Source organism: Amborella trichopoda, chromosome 9 (assembly GCF_054954075.1).
Source record: "Amborella trichopoda isolate Santa Cruz 75 chromosome 9, AtrichopodaSantaCruz75HAP2 v2.0, whole genome shotgun sequence".
In the NCBI taxonomy this organism is placed as follows: domain Eukaryota; kingdom Viridiplantae; phylum Streptophyta; class Magnoliopsida; order Amborellales; family Amborellaceae; genus Amborella; species Amborella trichopoda.
In genome coordinates this window covers 16916747-16938351 of record NC_142344.1, presented here as the reverse complement: position 1 = coordinate 16938351, position 21605 = coordinate 16916747, and the positions used below count along the sequence as shown (strand labels likewise).

At 38.0% G+C, this 21605-nt stretch overlaps 1 protein-coding gene across 5 annotated transcripts in view; it reads right to left on the bottom strand.

Annotated features, from left to right (window-relative positions):
- ECH2 (enoyl-CoA hydratase 2) overlaps positions 1–21605 on the bottom strand; it is a 54392-nt gene that overhangs the window by 17393 nt on the left and 15394 nt on the right. For all 5 annotated transcript variants that reach the window (XR_016041777.1, XR_016041778.1, XM_011630718.3 and 2 more), the window contains 2 exons: positions 15479–15551; positions 15233–15383 (listed from right to left, as the gene is read on the bottom strand). Coding sequence is in view for 3 of the 5 variants with exons in the window: in XM_011630718.3 (XP_011629020.1) it covers positions 15233–15383; positions 15479–15551 (224 nt within the window). In the remaining 2 variants the exon portion in view is untranslated. The remainder of the gene's footprint in view (positions 1–15232; positions 15384–15478; positions 15552–21605) is intronic.

Below are 21605 nucleotides of genomic sequence, written 5' to 3'. Positions count from 1 at the left end.
AGGAGATGCAAAAACATTCTATCATGCGCAGCAGGCACCACTACCCGTCCTCGGTACCTTTCTAGAATTTTTGATGAAATTTACCACTTATGCAGGGATACCAACGTCTGTTGGACGCATACTTGGCAGATGTCGAACGAGTTTGCCGACCTCTTCGCTAAAGATGGTGCGCGACAACGACCACACATGGAAGACAATGAATGGTCCACCTCCTCTTTTGCACTAGAGCATCGAGGTCTTCTAGGACACTAGACCTTTTGGTTCTTTTTTATTTGTAACTGGGCGTGCTTATAAGCCCAATTTTTTGTGACCTCAGTCTTTTTGTTACAGCCACTTCAAAAGGATATAGGTTGTATAGGGTTTATGGTTTAATTTTTTGAACTGAAATAACTGGCTCGTGGGTATTCTCGGTCCTCTCCTCCCTATATCTGCTGTATTCCTCTCTTTTTATATAAGTAATACAATGTTAACATTATGAAAAAAAAGAAGAAGAGACTAATATCAAGTAGCACCGAGAGATCCATTCTGTTGCAACATTTTTGTTTTCTCTAGTTTTTTTTAGCATTTGTTTAGATTGTTTTAATTTAAACTATAATTATCATGAGTTTATGTCGGTTTTTCTAATTCCCTTGTAATGGAATTTCGGCAAAATCTCCCCACGATGGTAAGTCAATTTTCAATAAATATTTTAGAAGTAATCTTTAGTTCAATCAAACCCTAAGGGTTTAGGTCTGACTTCAGAGTTATAGGGATAGGAATACTCTTAAAGTCCAGTTAAAACTTGAGAGGTCTAGGTCTTGGTAGAGTTATAGGAAGCGAGGTTTAAAATTTAATACTATAGAAAATACAAGGAACTTGGAGGCACAAGTTGTTTTCTCTTTTTTTCGAAGTATTAAATGCCTCCTGACTGGGTGAAAATTCCTAAATGCAATTAGTCCACATGAGAACACTCCCATCATAAATCCAGATCAGTATTACACTTCTTGAGTTACTGAGTTCCACTTTCACAATTAGATAAAACCACTACTTAAATGCTGATTTGTATTCCTGATTGACAAATGAGTAACAAAGAGACAAGAATAGAGAATGCACATTTTTCTTAAAAAGAGACACAAAGCTATAAAATCTCAAAATGGGTATTTACAAGTGATATTTCTAAGCATGAGAGTATTATGCATCACATGATACATCATCATCAAAGGAGTCAGCCAAATTTGATATAATCAGAGAGAGTGACCTGTGTAACCTAAAGCGTAAGAGTAATAGAGAGAAATTGTTTTCTTTGCAACAAGATTGTTTTGAAAGAGAAGGATGATGGGCTTTAATAAGAGATGGTTGTTGGGAACACTTAATCATCCATGCGCCACCAATACCTTACGTAATATTTCATGTATATCAACTCACATACCATATCAAAAGCTAAGATGTGTAAATCAATAATAAACATATAGCTCCAGTGTCTCTTTAGAAGGGAACAAAAGGAGGTGTAGTCTGCATGGACCATGTTAAAAACACTACGATCTTTCACATTATAATCTTTTGACAACATATAGCATATGGTCATCATGACCACAAAAGCCAAAATAGTCCACAATAACATTTACAAGTTAGGGTTCTTTTAAAACGCAAAAATTAACTATCCCCCACTTGTTTTAAAACAACTGATCTCTCTGTGAACAAATTAAGAAAGACAGTGCATAAGCGACGGTGTCCTATGGACTTGAACCTTCTTGTACTATTATGTGGCACACTTATTAGGACTGAGTGGACAAACCTTGAACCATGTCCATTATTGATAAGCCTCCTACATACCACACATTTTCTTTTAGAAATCTATGGTTTTCTTAGAGGTTTGCTCGTTAAAGACCCTAGCGAATTCCTGGTTTCAAGAGCGCTCTAAAGAACTTCCGATCATTGTTGACAGTGGCGTCCACTGCCACATTCATATAGGTGAATCCATGAAAGATGCTCAACAAAGCAACACCCAGCCTAGGCTTTACATCATTTATGCAAATGGGCTCATTAAGAGCAAAGCTCAACCTCTTCATTCACTCAGGTATGGATAAAAAATTTATCAATTTTGTTAAATAATATGGTGGTACATATATCAGGGATCACAAAAGTGCCTTGTTTTTCCCTTTGAACCTTGGACTTGAGATCTCCTTATCCATAGGGTTCTCATCACTCTGTGGCATATTACGTAAGGGCCTCAATCCTATCCCTCTAGTTGTCTTCCAGACATGGTACCTTACAAGGCCTTTCATTAGTGCATTTGCCAAACTGCTGTGCTTCAAGTGTATATCTATAACTTCTAAAATAAGTCTTACTTTTCTGTCGGTATACAATGGCTTCACAGTCACAACGTATTGAGACTGCAGGTATCGGCCCTTGAGAAAGTGGTACGTCAACCAACAAGTTCCTTGGCCATTCAGCCAATTTACTAGAGGCTTACAAGGCAATTAACTCCAATTTCATTGTAGATCTGGAGATACAGAGCTGCTTCTTAGAACCGCAAGCAACATCACCCCCACCATAAGTGAAGATCTATCTGCTAGTAGCAATGGATTCATCAGAAATTGTAATCCAATTTGCGTTGCTGTATACTTCTAATAAAGCGGGCTCATCCATATAGTGTAGGCCATAGTCTATGGTCCCTTTGAGATATATTAGGAACATATAGACAAATACTCTTAACTTAGGTCACTGGTATATCTACTCAGTTAGCCCACTGTTAGAGGCCATATCAGGTCTAGTACAAGACACTGCATACATTATACATCTCTTGCCTCTTGCTATATCAGCCTCTTTTCTTCTCTTTTTCTCTCATTACAACAGTGGCCTCTGTGGCTCATGCACTGGTGGCTGAGCACCTTATATGTGCTTCTCATGAGAACTTTTTATAATTATCTATACTCATTAATATATTGCCACCTTTTTCAAAAAAAATCTTTTGGTTTATGAATAAGGAAATTTCTATTATCATTCTAATAGAAGGGTAGCTCGTTGATAATGGTGACTACAATGCAAATGCTTATTGATCTTCATGTCACTAGATGTTAAATCATTTGTGATAAGTTGAAGCTCGTGGACTTTGCCCAAGTATTGGTGTTTCATTGGTGAATTTGAAGTTCAGGTAGCGGCTTACCAAGTACTGCTTTCTTCCGGCGTCTTCTTTGTATTTTGTTTCCAGAGCTTCCCATAGATCCTCACAGTTGGCAAGCTAGAATACAAGTCAACTTCACAAAGTGCATTTGGAATGTGACTTATACAAATATAATAATCTTCATCCCACTTTTGAGTATCTTCAGTAATCTTTCCCCGGTGGTCCGCTCACCAATAGATTTTTTTTTATAACTGTTAACATTTGTATGGATAAAGAGAGATAGATACAAGAGAAGAAAAGGCAATCCAGGAGTGCCTAGAACCTAGGACTCCTGGTAAAAAATGGGTCAACAGGCCGTAATCAAAATGCGGTCATAAGAATTCCCCTTACAAAGTAAAGTGTAAGTGTATAAAAAAGATACAAAGGGGGTGACAAAGAGAAGCAAAAAAAAAAAAGGCACAGTCCCTTTGAGCTAAGCATAAAGCCCATAACAAAACTAATCTTCAGCGCAAGCCTTGGCTCCATCCTTAGCTAGTAAATCGGCGAACCCATTTGATGTCCTTGAGATAAGCGTCCATAAGATTTGCGTATCCCTACAGAGGTATTCGATTTCATCAAAAATGGGTAAGAGGTACCAAGGGGGAGGAGCTGTCTTCGAAGCCTAAGAAATAATGTTCTTGGCATCGCCCTCCACAAAAAGAGACTGTCCCCAAGACCGATCGAAGCTTTGAATACCTCGAAGGAGAGCCATAGATTATGTGAACTGTGAATCATGGACCCCAATGTATTTAGAGAAGGAGAAGAGGACGTTTTGAAGATGGTCTCTAAAGACCCCTCCTACCCCCGCATGATCAGGGTTGCCTAAAGAGCAGCCGTCAAAATTGAGTTTGATAGTTCCTTGGGGAGGAGCTATCCAAACAGGATTAACTTTGTTTTTCTTTGGGTTATGGAATAAAATCTGCTCCCAATTCCGGCTGAAGGAGTCGCTAGGAATGCCTTTGAACTAGGGGTGATTAGCCGCCCAGAATGTTACCAATGAGGTAACTTTCAAGAATAACAGAGGAGCAAGGATGGACTCTCCCCGAAAAATACGGCAGTTTCTTTCATTCCAAATTGTCCAAATTGTTGCTGCCACAGGAGCTTTCCAAAGGATTCTACCTGCTTTCGGCCAGTGCGCAGCCAAATTTAACACGAAAAGATCTTTTACCGTTGGGGGTAAGACCCAAAGCACCCGAAACTGTTGAAGGAGTAGGCTCCAAATCTCATGGGGCACTTTACAGTGTAGGAAGAGGTGGTTATTGGATTCCTCTTGGTTCAACACATGGCATACCTATTGGGAATAGAGATACCTTTCCTTTGAAGTTGATCCTTTGTGAGTGCCCTGTTTGATCTTGCAATCCAGTTAAAGGTTTGCACCTTTGGGGGAGCAATGGTCCTCTAGACTAGTGCGAGGGTTGAAGTAGGATTGAGGGAGAAAGTGGGGGGTTGGATGAGGCTTTTGTAGAAGGAAGTAACGTTGAAATCCCCAGAGGGGGCAAGGGACCACACCAACTTGTCCCTCCCCTGGATCGGGATGAAGGTGTTGAAGAGCAGTAACGAGAGAGAGAGAGATTGAAGAGATTCGTCCTCGGAAAGGATCCTTCTAAAAGAGGGGTTCCAGCGTCTCCTACCACCTTCAAGTCTGAACTCGTCCTCAACTGTTGCTTCTCTATTCCTCGCAACAAAGAACAGTAAGGGATGGGAATCCTTTAAGGGGGACATCACCTAACCATAAATGCATCCAAAACCTCACTCTAGTTCCCTCTCTAGGGCAAAATCTTAAGCGTTTCCTGAAAGAAGAAAGGGAAGCCGTAAGGGACCTCCACACCCTTGAAGCGTTGGACCAAGATCTATTGTCTGGGATCCACGAAGGGGCCGAGACATGGTACTTATTCCGAAGAACTTGCGCTCATAGAGAATCAGATTGGGTGGCTAAATGCCACCACCATTTCCCTAAGACGGCTATGTTGTGTTTTCTCAAGTTTTTGATTCCCAGCCCCCCTTGATTTTTGGGTAAAAGAATCTTATCCCAGGAAATGAGATGGAACTTGCTTTTATCAGCTTGACCCGATCAGAAAAAGTTCCTCATAAGCTGATCCAGTCGGTTGGCCACTGAGGCTGGAAGGTGGAAAAGAGACATCATATATACCGGTGCATTGGTTAGAGTAGCTTTGATAAGAGTGGTCCCACCTACTTGGGATAGGTACCGCCCTTTCCAACCAGCCAACCTCCTGTCAACCTTGTCCAAGACGAGGGACCAGTTGTTCTTTTTGGATTTGCCCAGTCCTAAGGGGAGGCCCAATTAAGAAGTTGCTAGATCCTCCACCTTGCATTCCCATCCCGGAATAAGGTCTCTGATACGGTTAGGGGTGATGGCAACACCCATCATCTTAGATTTTGCCATGTTTACCTTGAAACCTGTGGCCCTTTGGAAACACTTGACGTATATTATGAGATATTCCACCTCCGGTGGGGAGGCCTTAAGGAAGACCAAGGTGTCGTCTGCATATTGCAGATGCGACACAGTGGACCTCTTCTAGAGGAGCCAAAACCAGAGAGAAGGTTAGCACAGTAAAGGTGGCCGAGAGATCGGCTGAAACCTTGGTTGAGATCGCAAAAAGGAAGGGGGCCAACAGATCCCCTTGCTGCAGGCCTCTAGAGGACTGGAAGTACCCTTTGGGAGACCCATTGATAAGGATAGAGAAAGTTGGGTGTGAAAAACACCCCCGCATCCATTTTCGCCAACGATCACGAAAGCCCATACGAGCCAAAGTCTCATTTAAAACTGACCAGTCAATGTGGTCGTAGGCCTTCTCCCAATCGATCTTAAAAATGAGACCAGGTTCTTTAGCAAGGTGTCTAGAATGGGTACATTCGTTCGCTATCAAAACTCCATCAAGGATTTGTCTATTTTTGATAAAGGCTGACTGCGAGGGCGATATGGCCGAGGGTAGAACCTGTTGGAGCCGAGAGAGTAAAACCTTTGACAGAATTTTATAGGAGGAGTTGAGCAAACTTATAGGACGAAAATCCTTAAGTTCCTCTGCCGCTCACCAATAGATTGATCACCATAAGTTTGTATATGTGCCTAGGTTGATGTGGCAGCATTTGTTTAGTAAAGGGTTGTGATTTCTTCAATACATAATCTACTATCAAGTGCTCGTAAGGAAATTCAAGCATGTTAAAAGTGCTACATTTTGTTGTCAAAACTACAACATCTAATGGACAATTGTTAATGGTTGTTGGGGTTTGTGGCCTTTAAAGGCCTTGAGAGCATGAAAAAAGCTCATGATCATGATGGATATGTACTCCAGTGGAAGTGTGGTCCGTATAGGACAAGTATGATATTTTTGATTTGTTGACGCACCTGAGTTGAGTGTTTAAAGCTCAAAATCGATTCAAACCCTTAACCCTCGACATATGGCACAACTGAAGAGAGTGCATAGGGTCATTCGTCGTTGAGGTCAAAGAGATTCCTAGAGAGGCGGTCGGTCTCCTACGAGCTTGCAAGGGCAAATGCCAAATCCTCAGTAACCACCACACAACATGTACAATGATAGCTCAATTATGGAAAGTGACTGGAGAGGTTACTACATGTGCATGTGCTGAAGAGAGGATCCCTTGCACTATTGCGATATTGTGCATTTTATCCTTATTGGATACAACTTGCACTTGAGGGGCTGAAATCCACACATTAGATTCGTGTCCCCACTATTTGTCGGCCAACTTTTATGGGCCAATCAAGCCCCTACGATTAACTGTGGGTCATAGGTCCCATTGGGTTGGTTTGGGAAAATAGTATGAGGATGAGGGTCACATATTATCAGCATAGGTGGAGTGCCTAAGAAATTGCATGTTCCTAATCCCTTGGATCCAATCCTCTTTTAAAAGCGTTTGTTTATGTTTTAAAAAAATTACAAAACACAAATAATTTTTCTAAAACCATTAATTATTTTTATTTATGCCCTATAAATTTTTAATTCAAAATAAATTTTCAGCAATTAAAAATTCATTTTATTTTAAAAAGTCTCCTTATGTCATTAAAATTTTGATTTGGGCATTTATAGAATATGGGGAGCCATTGGGGCCCAATGGCCATGGGCGCACATGTGGGGTTGCCCATCTGTGTGGGACGTGGGGCCTATATGGGCTACACGCCCCACATCTCTCTCTCTCTCTCTCTCTCTCTCTCTCCCCCCCTCTTTATGGTCATAGAGGCCGATGGAGGAGAAAGAATTTGGACAAATAGGGACTCCTATTTTTTTTTTAAGATAATGTTATTAGATAAAAGAGTTTTCAAGATATGGAATTATCTTGGATTAGATTCTAGAAGGTTTGGATAAGACTTCTAGAAGATATGGTATTCTAGAAGGATAAGATTAGGCTTCAAGGTAGTAGGCACAACCTAGTCCTCCTATTGGGATGAGAAGAGGACAAGGGTCATGGAAGCTAAGGGATAAGGGTTTTAGATTCTGTCCTTTCATGATGACGATTGATTTAGGGATGGAGGGCTTAGATTAAAGACTCTCTTCACCCCACAAATCACTATGAATTTTTTGTCAAAGCTGAATCCTAATCCATGATGGATTACCCTAGACCCCAAATGACATTATAAATAGAGGTTTACCCCCCTCAATCTCAGCACCTGATTTTCTACTCGCTCTCTCTCTCTCTCTCTCACTCTCTCCTCCACGAACTCTCTCTCTCCTCTCTTCGCTCTCTAAGTGAACACCGCACCTAGAGGGGTACCTACGGTGGTATGCACCCCTAGGGAGGCATGCCTAGCCCATAGAGATAGACGAGGTGCCACGGTCAAGCCTAGAGTCAGACCTAGGGTGGTATAACCCATAAAAGGTCATGGAAACCGTAATTGTCTTAAGTTTTTCTCTCTTGGTTTAGCTCCCATATTAGGGTTTGCCATCACATCTTAAAGAGGATTCAACAGGGACCATAGATCAAGTAAGCCATTGGTTTGGTGATTTGGAACGTGGTCTATTAAATCCTTTGGAGGTCGTCCATAGGCCTTGTTTGTTTTGGTAAGAAAGTGATGATGAGCAAAATGCATCAACTTGACAAAGTGAAGAGCATCTTTCACAGGAGCAGAATATTTCTCCTAGGTCTCAATATATTTGGAGGATGTGAACCCTAAAAGGCCTACCAAGAAGAACAAGAAGAGCAAGCATTATTTGGGATGATTTTCTAGTTATTTTAGGGTTATTATAAGTCATTTTTTTAATTGTTGCACCAATTAGGACCTTTTAGTCATTTCATTATAGTTAGTGTCATTTATTTTAAAAGTCACTTAAGCTAGGGCATATGAGTCAATTTATTATTTGTATGGGCAATTATTATACTTTGAACATTTAAAAGGATATAAATGTAGCTCGTGGGGTGCTGAAACCTCATTCACGCGACTTATTTTTCAGAAAGAGGAGCATAAGCTCCAGGTGTTTGAACTCTAGTTTGGATGTAGAGAAGAAACCCTCCGTTTCTTCAAATAGATGCTTGTGTTAGGCTTGTTTTTTTGCTAAATTTACTGTTTTCATTAATTTTCCTACATCAATTTGGTATTATATAACTCAGGGTTTCTTCAAGGACAAGGCTAAAAAATACAAACAAGTCTACGGTTTGCTAATTTTGGGCCAAGGCTTGCTGATTTCAGCTAAAATTTTGCTGATTTCATCCAAAGTTTTGCCAAATTCAACCTAGATCTTGCTGATTTCAGCGAGTTTTTTTTTAATCTCTGCCTAGGGTTTGTGATTTCGTCGAGCCTATGGGGGTTTTCGCAAACCCACTTCATGATCTAAGACATGAAGAAATTGAGGACCTTAAGAGGAAAGTTCCGCAACTCAGGTAGCAGTTCGGGAGTATCAATCATGGGCAAGATGATTATCCCCCGGCCTAAGGAAACCGCAAATATAACCCTCCTTATACCTTAACGCTCTGGGTGTGGAGTCAAGTGATGAGGATACCGACAACAGCCCTAGATGTGGGTTGCATCGCTCTAGGGATGTCTATTTGAAGGTGGATATTCCTAATTTTGACGTTAAGCCTTAACTCGAGGAGTTTATAAATTTGTTAAATACTGTAGAAAGGGTTTTTCATTATAAGAAACTTCCCAAAAATAAAAAATAAAAATTATTGCCATAAAATTAAAGAAGGGTGCCTCGACATAGTGGAAACAACTTAAGGCTAGAAGAGAGAATGAAAAAGCCAAAATTAACACCTGGGAGAAGATGAAAAAGAAATTGAAGGAAAAATGCATAACTGAAAATTATCTATAGTCCATTTATTATAAGATGAATAATCTTCGTCAGAGAGAAAAAAGTATGGATGAGTACACCGATGAATATCATTAGTTGATGGTACAAAGTGATGCGGTTGAAAGAGAAGAACAATCCCTAGCTCGTATGACGGTGCGCGAGAATATCTATACAAGATTTAGTGGTTTTATAGTGTTATTGAACCTTAGATGAAGCTTACAACCTACCAGTTAAGGTTGAAGCTCAGCAGAGGCATCCATCATCAAGGTGGGGTGCAGCCCAAGGTGGTACATGTGGTCGTGGAAGCAATTTTAGAGAAAAAAGGCGGCAATTTGGCTGGACACACCTTGGTGCCTGCCGATTCATCCAAACAACAAGATATTGTGGGTGTTGAGGGCAGTTCCAGTCCCAAAATCACTCAAATAGCAGCATTATTAAGGGCTTCAAGTGTTTGGTAATCTGACATGTCTCTTCTCCATGTTGGACACGTCTCTTCCCCATGTTGGGGTTTGTGGCCCTTTAAGGCCTAGAGAGCATGTAAATAAAATAAACTATAGCAGATTCTACAGTTCAATGGGAGTGTATGCGTTTGGCTGCTCCTAGAGTTGGGTAGTCTATGGCCTAGATAATGTCTAAAATGCTTACCCCAAGGAATGTGGTCATTTAGGGCTTATTGTGGGTCATTCCTTGTTGAGGGTGGAGAGATGCCCAGGGACATTTGTAGGCCAGGAGAGTGGTATGGTTTCATGTGTGCAGAGGAAGGGCCTGTGAGAGAAAGGACCAAATCTTCAACAGAAATTTTGTACCGCACGTGCATATAAAAGCCACATTTGGGAAGCAACCCTATATAGAGAGACATGTACATGTTTATAAAGAGAGCCCTCTTGAACTATGGCGATCAATGCGTCTTGACTTGCTCTTAAGGGGGGAACCTGTAATCCACATATTGGTACTGTGGTTCTATTATTTATTGGCTAATTTTGAGGGCCTAATCATGAGACCTTGCACTTGATTATGGGCCATGGGTCCAATTGGGTTGATTTGAGAAGATAGTAGTGGATCATGGATCCTAATATAGGTGGAGTGCCCTGACATTTACTTGCAGATAGCTATCCACTTCTAAGTTGTGTTTCTGTGTATTTTAGATTTTTGTGGAACTTCAAAAATATTGTTTTCAACTAAAATTGTGTTACCGTGATTTTTGGATATTTTTTAGAACCTATAAGAGTATTTTTGGTAGTTTTAAAATTGCAACGGTATTTGAGGAAATTCATTTTTAGGAGGGAGCCACGTGGAGGGGACTATGGGCCTAGCCTCCCCACACGTGTGGGCCCCACGAAGATTTTTTTTGTTTTTGAAAAATATTACTTGTTTTAGTTGAAAATATACTTTTTGAAATATTTTTTGAGAGATTTAAGGGGATATAAAATTTGATCATTATTTTATTCTTAATTATCCCTATGTGAGAAAATAGGAAATATGGAATATTCTAGATAATTCTAGAATGTCTTAGAAAATAATATTATGATGAGACAAAATCTAGATTATTCAGAAGTGGATATAGATCAAATATTCAGGGGATAGGGTTCCAAAATATTCACTCTAGATCATGATGGCTGATCTTATAGATAAACGGCCGAATTAATTCTCTCCGCCACCCCACAAATTAACTAAATATTTTGGATACTGCTGAATCCTAACCTAATTGGACTCCCTAGGCCTCCATGAGGCCTATAAATAGGAGGTGGACCTCTCCATTATCTTGACATTAGATCTCACACATCTGTCTCTTCGCTCCATGCCTCTCTCTAGCCTTCTCTCCTATCTCCCTCCAGGTTCTCTCTTTCTTCTCTCTCAAAAAGGTGGCATGCCACCCCTCATAAGAGTTGGGGTGGCACACACCTCTAAGTGGGGTTAGAAGGGGGGGGGGGGGGGGGGGGGGGGGGGTTGGGGGGAACGCTCAGCGCTAGTCTTTTAGATTGAGGGGAGGTTCCAATTAGGTCATGCCCCAAGGTTAAAAGGGGTTCTTTGTGAAACTTGATTGTCATCCATGCTCTCAGCCCAATATTTTCAGATAAGGGTGTTCTAGAGGTGCTTCCCTAAGTTCGGATTTGTGGATTCAGCAGTGTCATGAATCAGCAGCGCCATTGATTAGGTGATCGGGTGGCTATGGGTGTGCTAAGCCCTAAGGGGGTAAACCTAGGCAAAAGTTAGAGTCTTCCCTCAGTTATTTAATTTTATTTCTGCTATTCTTGCCTTATTTTATTCGTAAAATTGTTAGTTTGTGTTCAAATTGAATGAAGTTTATTGCAGCAGTAAGTTATTAAGATACTAAAATGTAGTACGCCTATTTTATTGTATATGTGGCACATATAAGTAGAATTTCCAGCAATTAATAACAAGAAAAAAAAAGAATTTTTAATTTACATCCTGGAATTCTATATAGTCACTTCTTTCACTTAGTGCCAGAAATAGAAAATATGTGAACCTATCTTTGAAAGTGATCCCATCTTTGATGATAATTTGATGGGCGAGTTACCCATGGAGAACAACAAGATGAAGGTGAGGAGGATCAAGACGATGATGGTGGTAGTAAACTAGTAATGATGTTGTTTCTCTTGATGTCATGCCAGAATATGGGGTATAATGTGAGGTGCACCCCAAGTGTTTCGTGATATTTCCTACAAGGTTTTTGATAGTGAGTTCAATATAGAAGGTGACCGTCGAATGGTTGATTACATGATTCTGGATGTTGTAGTACAGCTTCAGTCATCATGTTGTTGTGAGTAGAGAACATCTATATCTATCACTGTGTGCGAGCTGAAGGAAATCATGGGGGGTAGTACAACATTAATCTTGAGCCGTTTCATAGTTCACACTAGAGTATTCTCTGATGTGTTCAAGACCAAGTATGTTGTGCTTATGTATTACAAGTATGGGAGTTCCTAATGGGCCCAAAACACGGTTCATCCAATGTCTACAGGGAATGCAGTAACATGGTACACCTTGATCTCAAGTCTCGTTAATGTGGGAGACTGGGTGATGGTATACCTTTGGAAGGAAAGGCATCCAACAGGTAAATATAACAAGTTGAATATCAATAATCGCATGGCAAGAGTGTTCAAGATTTTGAAGATGGGCAGCAATAGTTACCAGGTCGATTTGCCTTCGCTTATGGATACTTTGGATCACTTCAACATTGCTGATGTGCCTGAGTATCATGGGCTAGAGATAAATGAGGATGACGGTTCTAACTCAAGGCCAAGTTCTCCTCAACCTGGGGAGAATGATGATGCGCAAAGTGCATCAAGTGGACAACGTGACGAGTATCTTTCCTGGGAGCAGCAGATTCCTTCTAGTTTTAGGACATATTTGGAGGATGTGTACCCTGGGAGGGCTACCAAGAAGAACATGAAAAGCAAGAATTGTTTGGAATGATTTTGTAGTCAGTTAAGTTATTTTTAATTGCTGGACCAGTAAGGATTTTTTTAGTATTTTATTTGTACTTACTGTCATTTATTTCAAAAGTCACGTAAGTTAGGACATATGGGTCAATTAATTATTTATATGGACAATTATTGTCGTTTGAACATTAAAAAGGATATAAAAGTGATGCATGGGGAGACTGGAGGCTCATTTACGTGACTTATTTTTTCAAAAACAGAGTAACAGCTCAAGACTTATGAACCCTATTTTGGTTGTGGAGAAGAAACCTGAGATTTCTTCGATAGATGCACGTTTTTAGCTTGTTTTCTTGCTAATTTAACTGTTTCCATCAATTTTCCTAGATCAAAAAGCCTTCTAAATTCTTGATTCATATTGTTGCCGTAATTAATATTTCTTTTATCAATAAATTATGAACAGTAAGAGTTTGATCCATAGATAGTAGTAGTTCTTATTTTATATATTTGCATTTTAAGTGGTTTATGTAAGTAGAATTTTTCAATATTAATAAGAAGAAAAAAGAAAATTTTTGAATTGACACACCGTGCTACTCTACATTGCTACCTTTTTGTTGTGAATGCTCATGAGTCAACGGAACCAAAGTTGCAGGGAGCTTGGTTGAGGAGTGGCGATCTCCCATCGGGAACTTGCTGTGGTGATCCTAGGGCCAGGGTCCAAGTGAAGCTTGTTGTCCTCAATCAAGGGATCTCAATCCCCAACCTATAGGGATCTTGATCCCTAAGGAAGGGGGATCGTCACCCACTGAAAGTGGCAGCAGCAATCCTGGTTAGAAGAATCTCGATCCGAGGGGGAGTTACAAATGTTCTCTAATTTGAACCTTGCAGCTTTGCTTGCACGTTAATTTTTGCTTTTTGACTATTTTCAGCTAAAAACTGATAAGCCAACTCGGAATCGCCCAAGTCGGGTTGGGCCCTAGGCATTCTCCAGTCGTGGACGCTCCTAAACCGAGGAGTCACCCTGATTATCTACAACTGGGCAGTTCACTGTAGTAAATCGTCTAGCTCGCTGAGTTCACTGTAGGGACTTGGACGATTCCTGAATTCAGTTCTTATCATGGGCCTACAATCTCACTTTTTTAAAATTCTATGGGACTTTCAAGCAATAGACTTCCCATGTGGAGGTGTATCGATAATCCTAAAAAGGTGGTCATATATTTTCCAATTTTTATCACTCTTAAAAATTCCACATCACTGTAGTAAATCGTCTAGCTCGCTGAGTTCACTGTAGGGACTTGAACAATTCCTGAATTCAGTTCTTGTCACGGGCCTACAATCTCACTTTTCTAAAATTTTATGGGACTTTCAAGCAATAGAATTCCCATGTGGAGGTGTATTGATAATCCTAAAAAGGTGGTTCATACATTTTCCAATTTTTACCACTTAAAAAATTCCACAATATATATATATGTATCAATTTATGAGTACTTATGGGCTCACTAAGGGTATCGCCCTTGATAGAGCAGAATGGCAGACCAAGATTCATGTAGCGGACCGCAAATAGTTAGGAAAAGGTTCTCTCTTGATGATGACGATGATGATGATACATATACAACTTTAAAAAAATAATGTGTGTGTGTGAGGTGCATGTGGGTGTGTGTGCTTGTATATATCTATATATCCATATATCCATAAATTTTTTTTATAAGGGTACTCCCCAAACACTCCCATAGATATTAAATACAATACACATATCAGGTGCTCCCAGGTTCTCCCAAGCAGTCCCAAGGTAGGAAGCTTCAGCCATGAGTAGATCCCAGGAGCCCACTCCCAAAAACTACAAACAGAACTGTACGATGTTCTTGAAAGACATATTTTAAAGCTGTAATTTCTTGGCGTATAAGTGATGGAACTGAATCATACAACGGCATCTATATAAAGAAAATTTACATTTTAGAGCCACAACTACTAGATGCATTACATGCACAAGAGGACAGAAATAAGTTGTAAAACAGGTCCAAGGATATCAAATTTTAATAACTAGACACCCATATCAGTATGTAGGATACATGACCTATTTCGTCACAGTAATGCCAAAAAATTAAACTTTAAAAGTTTTCTGAATTGAAAGTCATTTTCTCTAAATTCTTTTAAAGAATGTCGAATGATTTGTGTTACATGCAAGGTTGTCATGACAAATCAAAGATCCTATTTGTATCCACATTATTGTTCAGCTGTAACTAGTTTTTTTTTGTATTACACTTTTTAAAATGGAAAATGTTAACTTAAAAAAAGAAAACAAAATTGTAACTGCCTAAATGATACAGTTCTCCAATGTTTAAAAAGATGCAGGCCACAAGGAATCATAAGGAATACATCATTTTCTAATATTAAAACAAACACTACAGATAATGCACCACACAAACCTGAGATTGCTGTGTACAATCCTCGTGCACAGCAAATGGCTCACCCTTTGGAATCTTAACAAAAGACCCTTGCCTGGGTGGATTCTTGGAGTAAGAATACAAAGATGGTGATTTTGAGAAACCACCAGCACCACGCAGAAATATAGTGCTCCTACAGAAGTGTAAGATCTAATATGTAAGCTACCGAAGTCATGATTAAGAGAAACATGTTTCCCCAAAAGAGGTATCGCATGATGATTATTTTACCTGTTCATGCAAAGTGCTTCTCCTGACTCCTTATCATAACTTAACGATTCAATCTCAATAATTGCTGCTTTTCCTGAAATAACAAAGGCATACAAAGACTTCAAGAATGGGCTGCAAATTTTTCTAAAATAAATTTAAGTATCCCCAAAACAACTTGCACATTGTCAAAGAAAGTATCGCAATAATTTTCCATTGATCAGATTTTTCAAAAGAAGACCTTAATCAAACACACTCATAATCACTAGTGTTTCCTATTTCACAAACCATCCTTTTTTGGGTAAAAGACATAGCATTGCACAATCCAGTTTGTAGCTTGTTATACATGGCATTTATTATACTTGACTCTAGATCATGGGCAGATTACATGGAAGGATCCCTGTTGTCTAACCTTTTTACAAGGTTAAAAGTCTAAATGGAAAACAAAGATCACTTAGGACTTTTTCATCCTGAGTTTTGCAAAAAAGTAGAAGAAAGAGTCAATATCCCATGATAAAAATCTAAGAAGTGTTGGTAAAACATAGAAAGGACAAACTAGAAGAAAAATGAATCTGTCATGGCTTCTTTAAAAAGGAGGTCATGGGAGCAGGCAAAACCAAAAAGATGATGACCTTCAGATGGAGATGCAAACATAGATTCTGTCATGTATCATTTATAGTTCACTGGCACAGAAACCAGATGCCAAGAATGCAAGGGTACTGAGAATTGCATAGAACATCTGGAGTAAAATGGAACAATGGCATTTAACCACTTCAGCTATCTATTTTGCCCTAGTAATCATGGTCATCCAACTAAGCTTATTGATGGCATCCCAAAGGTGATTTACATGAGAGAATTCCTTGGATAAAATCAGAGAAGTCATTTTCCCCTCCCTAAACGACTGCTTGGGGGCTAGATGCCCATTCAACTAGCCTTCTCTTTTAGGCCTCGAGGCGTGTAAACCGTCACATGGGTACTCGATACATCGCCAAATGCACATACGCACAAGAGCTTGTTGATCTTGGACATCTCAGATATTGGAAGATAGGATTATTCCCTTGAAGAAGAATGTTAACATAATCTATTGAGATGGTGACCCTCGTTATCCAACCATGAATAGCCCTAACACTACCCATGGTATGCACATTGTGCAAGTCAGTTTGTATCACACCCTCGATGTCTCCATTAGACCACTACTAGGATCATGTGTTATTTACCTGGTACACGGGATCAAGGTCCCACTGAAGCTTATTGCTTATGCCATTGTGGGTTGGGATGGATGCCTTGATATTAGGTACCCCAGTAGAGGTTATCATGTTGATTTAGGTTCTTGAGATTTAGGAAGCAAGCAAATCTTCAAAATCAATGCAGAAGCCATGTCATATGACATGTCCTTTGCATCCAGGGAGAGCATCCGGTTGACATCGCTTCTATGTGATAGGCAGTTTCCTCTTTTGACCCCTCGGTAAGCTGATAACGATGGTGCCATTTGCATTGCCAGTAGTGATCCACGACCATGCCAGACACATTAACAACTGATATTATATTAGACAATGTTATCATGGAGGGCTCCTTACACTTATACTCTCCCCACTCTCAGTAGGCTACCAGTTCCACGAAAGGTCAAGTCATCATTCCATTAGTTTCTTATCAACAAACAAATGATTTTGGATTCCACTACATTACTTTGAGATGGGAGTGTTATCAAAGGTAGTTCTGTCCCTAGTTTTCAGGATTGGGATCAGGATGGGAATAGGGATCCAATCTGGGATAAGGATCGGCATTGCACGCTCGTGATAAGCAGAAAATCTCTAGCGTGGGGATCGCTATCTATACACCCTGAAATCTAGGGATCTCAATCCCAATATGTGGGGGAGATCATCTGGTTAAAATCAAAGCCTTAAGAGCACTTAACTAAGGTTCCTTAGGTAAGGAGTGCAGTCCGTACAACATTTTGATTAATTAATAAATTTCTACGCTTAAAATTTTATTAAATATTTTAAAACAAATCCATTAATTCTATAATAAGTTATTGGTTTTGCTCTCCTTTTAGTGTAGTTTATATTTTAATCAAGCGAATTTTTTTATTTAAGAAATTGATTATTCATAAAAGTTTTTTTAAAAAAATCAATTCTTTATGTATCATTTTGATTTTTGGATTTCTTGGGGTGTAGTTTATGGCTTTATGTAAAATAGCAACAATCTTGGCAAGCCTTATTCGTTGAATAAAAACATATTAAGATAAGCAATAAGATGGAACACTACATTTTATACATGTAAAAGAAATGTTGCTTGATATTGTTTATTTAACAGCCGTGCCACCTTGTGCAAAATAGCAATTACCTAACCATGTCAATGACACTAACCTTTCTCTGTTGGAGACTTGTAGTACTAGGAAATCCGTTTCAAAAACTCAGTACATTTGCTTCTGGTTCTCAATCCCATCTTAAAGGAATCTCAATCCCACATTGGTAGGACCTCGCTTAAGTTTAGCTATGAACGCTCTAATGAAATGCTAAAGAATCTGGATCCTGTGTAATTGAGGATATCGATTCTTAATAAGAAGGATCGAGATTCCAAAGTTTAAAAATTGTGGAGAAGCGAGATTCCCTTCCTTGGGGCACATGAGAGAGATTCTAGGAGCAAAATTGGCCCGTTGTTGGTAGATCCCAGTACGTATGGTCCTATCATAAAGAAATGTATAATATTGTTTGCTTTGAACTCTTTTGAAGAACAGGTGATGGAAGAGTATCCCTGTTAAGACTATGTACCATGACTTTGTGTCATGTAGGAGGGTAATTACCGTTATTGTTACTTTCTAATATCCCTGGATGTTAAGGGAATTTGCACATATTCCCTAAAATGCAGGCATCCAATAATGTAATATTGAATCACATAATGAAGACGCACCCCAACCACACATGGTTGGGGATTCACGCCACTTTCTCTTGCTGTTCTTATCTCTCCCTATCTTTCTTCTTGGTGACAAAATATCAAACTTAGATGGTATCACAGTAAGACTTGTCCTTGAACATTCTATGTGATCTTCTAACCAAATAAATGCCCGATACACATAAAACGTTGGGTCAATTAAAGTTTTAATTTTATTTTTTGATCTGATTTTTCATAGGATATAGGTTTTTTTTATTAGGGTTAATCTCTAGAAATTATGCCATGTATGGGATTAGCGTGGGTTTTTGAGTAGGAAGCTAGTTCCTATTTTATGGGGTGATGTGATTCATTGGTGGTTAGGATTTGTTAAAAAGGATATGGGGGAAAAGAGATAACGATGGAGGGAGGACTCCCTACAGATTTTGGGAAGGTATATTCTCTTAGCTCTTTATTATTATTATTTATTTATTTCTTTCTTTCCTATCTTCCCTAAAAATTCTCTACATCAAGTGGTATCAAAGCGAAGAAGATCTAACCATCACAATGCCACCAAAACCTGCTCCTACGATCGATGATCTAATGCCACACATTTTACGGAATGTACAAACGAAGCGATAGAGGGTATCCAAGTAGAGATCAATGTAATGAATTAGAAGTTGCAATGGTCCCCTTCAAGAAGAGGGTGCTTGCAACCATGAAGTTATGATGCCAAATTTTGCTGTAGAGACAAATCGGTCCCACAGCCAACTCGGGGCGCCGATTCGAAACATAACAGAGAAATTTATAGGAAAGACCCACATCTTGTATAGCATCCATGAGATCTTGGTTAAAGTTGATCTCCTTGAGTCTCATGGTAAGCTCCACGTATAGGGTTTTATTGATTGGTAGAGTGCAATTGAAATTTTTTTGAAAGAGCGTAAAGTTAAACTTGTTGCAACCTTGCTTTGTAGGTTTGCCTAGTGGGAATAAGTTCAATAATCCCAACTTCATAATGGACAGGCAAAAATTTCTGATAGGTAAAAGATGAAAAAGAAATTGAAAGATAATCTAATGAATTAGAGGTTACATGGTGATGAAGGGGACAATCCATGAATCAAGTTCGAATCTTCAAGCTTGAAGTTGAACTTCTTCCAACCATGGAAAAATGACCCAAATAAAAATTTGGGTGATTTTAATTTTATTTTTTTAGATTTTAATTTGATTTTTCATAGGATATAGGTGTACTTTTCTTTTTTTATTAGGGTTAATCTTTACAAATTATGTCATGGTTGGGATCGGCATGTGTTTTTGGGTAGGAAGCTAGTTCCTAATTTATGGGGTGATCTGATTCATAAGTGGTTAGGATTTGTCAAAAGAGGATATGGAGGAAAGGAGATAAGGATGGTGTTTACTTTAGGTGGGGGATTCTAAATTGAGAGGGAGAGTTACGTGGGATTGAAACAAAGAAGGGGAGAGAGAGAAGAGTTTTTTTGTTTTTTTTGTTTTTTTAGTTTGTATTTAAAGGGAAGGACGCCCCTCTTTGTGAACTTGGTTATTTTTGAAGACTAAAGAAATTATTGTTTGATCCTATGTATAGACGTTTGGGCTGGACTCCTTTGCAGACCCTGAGAGATATTCTCTCAGCTCCTTATTGTTATTATTGCTATTAGTGTAATGCATGTGCATTGCAAGTGATACTAAATGTTAATGATTGAAATAAATTTTTAATCTTGAAATACCATTTTCAAAAAGGTGTATTCGATTATTGAGAGAGAGAGAGAGAGAATTTGACAATGGGCTTCTATTAGATAATAATTGTCTAAATGTCTTAAAATTCAAATACATTTTGACAATATTCCTAAAAGTTATAATCCATTATAGGGAAGTAAAAAGATGTAAACCAAATTAACATAAAGTTATAAGCAATTCCTATTTAGTGTTATTAGATACTATTAAATTTGCATATAATCCCTTTATAAACGGTAAATCTAAAATTTAAACAAAAAAGTAAAAAATTTTTCTTGGTGCACAATAAGAGTTGAACCTTAGAGACAAAAAATTATTATGATTGGTGCGCAATAAAAGGTGAACGGTAAGAATATGTGTTCATAGCATTGTTTTTTTTTTTTTTCTTTTTAATTTATGCTTGGATTGTTAGAATTGGAAAAATAAACATAGGAAATATAAACAAGAAAAAAAGAAGAAAAATAGAGAACTTCTATTTTTCTTTTATAATTTTTTAATTATTTTATTTTAACTATAAAATAATTATTTTTCTAATTTAATATAATTTTGATCATATTATTTACGAATAGAATTTGCAATTTTGATTAATTATTTTGTTTTTTCTCCCTTTTCTTTAGCATTGTTATGGTAATTAATATAATTCTCATTAAATATTATTAGATATTATAAACGATAATTCTAAAATTTAACAAACTAGAAAAATGTGCTTGATACAATAAAAGTTAAACCCTGACGGCAAAAATTAATGCCTCTCTAGTAATGTTTTTCGATTTTTTAATTTAGGTTTAGATTTTTGAAATTGAAAAATAAAGATAGAAAATGCATAAAAATAAAGGAAAAGAGAGAAGGAATTCACTTTTTATAATTTTAATTATAACTTATATTACACTTAAATTATAAAATAAATATTTTTTTGATAATATTCTATAATTTCAAATATATTATTTTGAGTAAACATGGATATCTTCCAAGTATTCTGTTATTATAAAATTCTCTCTACATTTAACAATATACGTTCAAAAGCTTCATTGTTGCTTTTTCACTATGAAATTAACCCTTTTTCGGATTTTCAAGATCCGAAAATAGCCATGTTCAATATTTAATTCTATTTCAAGTATTTTCGGACCACAAAATCCAAAGATTAGTCACAAAACCTTAAATATGTATTTTTGGATTTTGAAAATCATAAAATTTTTGAAACACAATTTTAAATTTTGGAACTCCAAAAATTTAGTTGAAAACTCCAAAAAACCTTAAAATTAGTCTTTTGGATTTTGAAAATCCAATAGACAAAAAAATGAAACACGACTAAATATTGAACATAGCTAATTTAGATATTGAAAATCCAAAAAATTAGACAAAACTCCAAAAAAAACTTTAATTTGTATTTTTTGACTTTGAAATTCCAAACAATAGTCTAAAAATCCAAAAAACCCTAAATTATTGTTTTCAGATTTTGAAAATCTGAAAATACTTGAAATTCAACTAAATATTTAATATGGCTATTTTTGGATATTGAAAACCTGAAAAATGG